Source organism: Neurospora tetrasperma (assembly GCF_000213175.1).
Source record: "Neurospora tetrasperma FGSC 2508 unplaced genomic scaffold NEUTE1scaffold_1, whole genome shotgun sequence".
NCBI classification, from domain to species: Eukaryota; Fungi; Ascomycota; class Sordariomycetes; order Sordariales; family Sordariaceae; genus Neurospora; species Neurospora tetrasperma.
In genome coordinates this window covers 2723169-2728684 of record NW_009799099.1, presented here as the reverse complement: position 1 = coordinate 2728684, position 5516 = coordinate 2723169, and the positions used below count along the sequence as shown (strand labels likewise).

At 49.5% G+C, this 5516-nt stretch overlaps 2 protein-coding genes across 2 annotated transcripts; both read left to right on the top strand.

The window, feature by feature from the left end:
* Window positions 1-867: 867 nt before the first annotated feature.
* Window positions 868-1499, top strand: NEUTE1DRAFT_34239 (uncharacterized protein; the record flags this gene model as incomplete). Its single annotated transcript, XM_009848746.1, has 3 exons — window positions 868-1048; window positions 1115-1224; window positions 1257-1499. Coding segments are annotated over 3 exons (534 nt in total), but the record flags the coding sequence as incomplete, so codon positions are not given.
* Window positions 1500-1547: 48 nt separating this feature from the next.
* Window positions 1548-1802, top strand: NEUTE1DRAFT_97972 (uncharacterized protein; the record flags this gene model as incomplete). Its single annotated transcript, XM_009849711.1, has 2 exons — window positions 1548-1653; window positions 1741-1802. 2 exons carry the CDS (start codon window positions 1548-1550, stop codon window positions 1800-1802), a joined length of 168 nt encoding a protein of 55 aa, XP_009848013.1.
* Window positions 1803-5516: the final 3714 nt, after the last annotated feature.

The window sequence follows — 5516 nt, the reverse complement described above, 5'->3', positions numbered from 1 at the left end:
TGTCCACGAATTGCTACTTCAAGTTTCCCAGCAGATCTGACGACATACAAGAACAGTCCAAAGAAGTGAAGGTCAATGGCCGTCTAGAGGAACAACGGTGGCTGGACGTGTCGAAGAAGGAAAGGGGCAGTGTCTGGACCGTAGTGCTTCGTCAAGTTAGCTGACTCGTCGTGGGCGCGGTTGGTCCATCAAGTCAGAGGCAACTTGAGCACGTTACTGTGAATGACCCATTGTCAACATAAGTAGCCAGATAGAAGGACATGGAGTATTCCATGTAGAGTAAGATGGAGTTGCCAAAGATTGCAAGTCAGTCCGAAAAGGTCTCAGTTTGGAAGGCAATCGATATGGTTTCCAATTAAAAAAAGGAATCTGTCAGGTTGCACAAACCAAGGTCTGCCTGGGCTGCAGTGTGATTTGAAACCGGTGAAGATGGGGTTTGAGACAGCTTGACGGTCCTTCACCGAACAGGCTCAAACATGGGAGGTCATGGTCCTGCCGGGTTCGCAATCTCTCTTTTTGCTACCAAAGACCCTGCTTCTCGTCGCGAGAAATCAGACAGATTGAGAAAAGGCAGGAAAGAAAGCATCTCTTTGGCGCCTTCCTGCAATTATGACGGTGATTCGTGATTGTCTGGTCGAAAAGATGCTATGTCGAGAAAAACGACTTAACTGGAAATGTCCAACGCAAGCTCAATACTGGTAAGATCTCTTGGATGAGTTCAGCAATGCCAAGTACCTACCACTCCCGTTTGTACTGTACCCCAGATTGAAGACCCTCCCAAAAAGGAAAATAGGAAAGGAAAAAGGAACATCGTCAGTCGTGATCCGTCTTTGGAGTTGACCGCATGCCCGTGCATATACGGACAGCCTGTCGCCCATCGACGGCGTAGGTGTGCTTTTGGGCTATGGGAAAGAGCATGGTCAAACATATCTAACCAATTCCATCAGACCCCGGCCTACGCCTGAGAGCCTATTGCTGTTGTTGCGGGCCGACTTTGGCCTTGACATCGCCAAATCAGGCAGAATGACAGGCGGTATACGGATGAAATGTGATACTTGGTAAGGTTTAGGTGACGGTAAGCTGGTAGCCGAGATCATCTGTCTCTGCGCGTGAGATGCGCGATGCCGAAAGGGGCAGCCACGACTCGTGATAAATGGCAGTCTGGCTTTTGATGACGGGCGGGAGAGGGGGGGCCGGGGGCCCGGAGAGGGAAGGACCGTAATGGTCATCACTTAAGGTAACTCGTCTCGAGAAAGCTAGGGATCGGACCTGAGGCGCCGCCCGATAATCCTATAGTGAATTTCATGATGAGCGAGACACGCATAAGGAAGGATGGGTCTCAAGGGTTCAGAGTTGCCTGCCAAGGCTCGCAAGACTCGACTAGATCAGCCACGGGCATCCGGGGAAAGAGCACTGAGACCAAAGAGGGTATTCCCATGATAATCAGTGGCGGGTCCAGACCTGACGACAAGTGCATTATTACCCCGGGTGCTGTGTAGTTTGGGGCTGTCTAGCCGTCCACCGCTAAGCATATGTGGACAATAAACATGGGCAGCATGTGGCAACTGGCATCGTCAGCCTCGCTGGCGGGCGAGTTGGAGAAGGATGGCATGAAATGGGGGATGCCACGAGGTGGTGTACATTGGCGGAAGGGTACGATGATTGCACTCATACGGTACACGTGTTGTAGATAAATTCCAAATGCCACTGTATTTCCCGAACGTATAAGCATACGAACAGAAGATGTCGATTTTCGCCTCGCGCCGATGAAACTTATCATAGGGATGAGCACAGGGAGGTAGGGGAGGTACCTCTAATGAGGCAAGTCAGACATTCCAAGATAACATCAGACGAAATCTGCTGGAGTTGCGCGCATGACCACTGTAAGCTTGACGATGGGGAAAGTCAATCGTGATAATGAGATGCAATCGTGTTATTTTTGTCGTCGTCGGTCAAAGCTAAAGCGAACGATATTGCGATATTGGCATCAACGGCGGATGGAGCACCGCACCTGCCTAATTTCAACTTTCAGCATGTTGGGTTATTTAAGATCCTTGGTACATATTTCTACCGCGATTACGACAAAGAAAAGGTGCTATAGCATGTCACGACGCATTTATTTCCACTACGTCATGAATGCACACTTTTGCCAGCTGATGCTGCTGGGTTTACACAGGAACATCTTGGCGGACGGGACGGGACTGAAACTGCGAAAGCCCTATAGCATTCGACGACCAAGCAGACACGGGCAGGCATCTTCTACGTAGTATACCTACCTACCTGCGGAGCCTACCTATCTATCAAGTGGGCACTTGGAACCAGCTAATCACCTGGCCGTCGTATATGGTTCCAAGTTCTTCTGATTCTTTTCTACCACAGTACTCTCTCTTGTCGAGCTGCCCCCTGGGACTTTCTCGTCGGGCAAAGGTTTGTAAAGTCGGTGGAAAGAGAAGAGAACTAAAAGGCTTGGTTGTAGGCTTGGCTTCCGCGCTGGGTTAATACAGGTCGGTGGTTTATGTACGTAACGATCTAGGGATGTAACGAAAGCTGTAATCCTCCCCTGTGCATAAGTTACGCGAGCACCGCTCAAGGATTTAATACGTACCGAAACTTACTCCGAAGTTTTCCTTTTTTTTCTCCAACTCTCAAAACGGAGGAGTGAAATTTTGCAGGTCACGAAAGTTCGTTTACGTAGAGGTACCCTATGGGCTCCGAGCTCCGTTCTTTTTGTTCCCGTCCACTGCACACCACTCACTGCGGAGCACTTACCTACTCCATCACTTTTCACTGAATGCCGGAGGTTGCCGTTCCTGACTGTGCTGAATTGACGCGGGCATTTAATGGGGGAAATGCTTGCCAGTTTCAAGCATGCAAAGAGGAAGCGAAGCTGTCGGACCAATCTAATAGAAAAAGAAAGAAGAAAAAGTTCCAAGTTGCAACTCCAAGCAGATATACCTGTCGATTGTAGGTAGTCTTAGACCCTAAACCTGCTGAACCTCCGAAACGCAGTCGCCTGCCCCACACACCACCCACCAACCAGCGGGCGGGCACTCTTTTCCAAAGGTTTTTTAGATTTACATTCTATGAAGGGTTCTGAAAAAGAGGTCAATATAATAGAGGTAGACACACTATTGATTGTTCTTTATCAGCAAAGAGACTTGACATTTGACATTCAAAAAGCTTTGCTATAGACCTGTAGAGAACAGTCGGTACTACAGGCATTAAACACCGTGGGGCATAATGAAGTAAACTATCGCGACGTGGTGCATAACTAAAGTACAGTCATCTGCTCTGTAAACAATAGCTATTACTATTTGCTTTGTTAAAGCCGTTTCATAAGACACCTAGGAGGTAACTCAACTATGAACTGGTACTGGACGGTAACCAGTACACAAGCTGGCAAGATACCTCTAGGTATCTGGCTTCAGAGGTGATTCCTACCTTGATCATATGTTTATCAACCGACATCGTCGTTTTCACGTGCATACCTGACTTGTTCAACGATCAAACCAGCAATTCTTTGGTTGAAAAAACGTGCTTGTCGTCGATAGACAGACCGATGATTCATTCCGTCGTCTTTCAAGGAGCCTGTTACAGTTAGTATTGACCGTTGAATAATCGCCCGGCCGGCGCCGGACTTGTACCCGGTGCCCCCAGCGCTCCCGTCCCTGCCGTCTTCCGATGAGTACAACACTGGTGGCAATAGTATAGTAGAAACGAGAAGCAGGTCGACCAAAGCAGTCTGCGGAGCGTATCAACATGCTGCAGTGTTTTCTCAAAGGGTCTCGTCAAGGCGGAATTTGCATGATCCTTCAAGACAACTAATGATGTCAGGTAGTTACCCGTTGGATATGTAGTGTACAGAGGAAAAGGCAAGGGTATATGACAAAGGGGGGAGGGCGGACGAGATTGGGACCGAGAAAAGTTACATTTTCTGCTTGAGTCAACGGGATAGCTCGTGGTTACAGTCGACATGAAAACGCTGACAGCTATTTCAATGTAGTGGAAGAAGTTCCGCTTGACACAGCTACCTTATTTGTTCTCTCACACAAGCGATCTTCTTTGACTCAAATTGCCATCTCGTGGGGGGTAAAGGATGAAGTGAGAGAAGCTGTCGCGGTGCTGACTAGTTTGCACCAGGTTCTCGCCCATCAGGCCATGTGCTATAGGCGTAGAATGATGAGGCAGTAGCTAAAATTAACTCGACTAAAATACTGTGAGAAGTTATGGCACCTCCCGCGAGACGGAGGGGACCTGGAGGTTCCATGTTATTGCTATCCAGATCGCCGGACTACTTAGGGGTAGTGGTGGTGAGCCTTCCTAAGTAGCTCTGGGCGCCAAGCTTCGATCCATACTACCCTTCCGAGAGGACCCCCGCTCATCCCTCCTGTGGTTGATTTTCTGACTGAAGTTTGTGTTGCCTCGCAGAGTCGCAGTTTCTTTCAAACTCCTCGGATACGCCGACGCCAGAGGAACAGCGCGATTCTATCATCTACAATCCTGGGGGGAGGTGCCCGGTTAATCAACAACTCCAGGTCCGAAGCCTAAGATACTGCGACGGTCGTGTCGAAGCTCTGCTCGATGCTCATGTTCCTCGGATAGCGTATCCTATATTGCCAATGGAGTCACTGAGACTAGTATCGCGTCAGCCCCGACGAAAACTCAAGAGAAAAAAAAGCCTTCGCGATGTACGGTAGGGGACTATGTGCCGATACGGAATACTTCACTGCGTACTGCGAGTGAGCAAGCCCAGGAAACAAAACGCCATCGAATCAGGAACAGGGGCATCATCAGATGCAGCTGCAAGCTGCATATCATTTTAGAGATGCTGCACGTACCTCAGCGGGCGCTCCCGCCCCCTCACGGGCATCCATCCGGATCCCACTGCCCAAAGGAGCGCATGGACGGGTCCAGGGGCATGAAGGTTGCCCGTGCCTGCTTGTTGTTGTCGTGCCCCCCGTTTCCGGTATAGGGAAGGTCATTGTTGCTAAAACAGCGCTGAACCCTGTTACACGCCGTCCACGATGGCTGCATACCATCACCCGTAGTTATCTGCACTCAGCCGTCGTCCCTCGCTTAGGTAGGTAGGTAGCTTTGCAGGCCCGAGACCCCTCCTCACAAGTTGCACACGGGCGGACATTTTCTCCCAACCCCGTTGGGCTGAGGCGATTACGAGTTCACGGTCGTTTGCTTTTTGATTTCGCCGGAGCCTTCTGTGCCTGAAGGAAAAGAGATTGCAGCTGTTGTGTTCATGCAGTAGTGGCTTTTAGCGTCTGGCGTGAATAAAGTGGCTAAGCGGCTAAGCACTCAAGAAAAGAAGAGAAAACAGAAGGCAATCAAATACAAAATTAGAGTGATTGATTGGAACATCCATCCATATGAGGTACCGTAAGTCGAATAGCGCGGGAGGTAAGACAAAGAGAGTGAGAGGAACGCCGGCATGGGTGAGAACATTGTCGTCTTTTTTTCTCCTTTTTTTTTTTTTCTCCTTTTTTTTTTTGGGGGGGGGGGGGGGG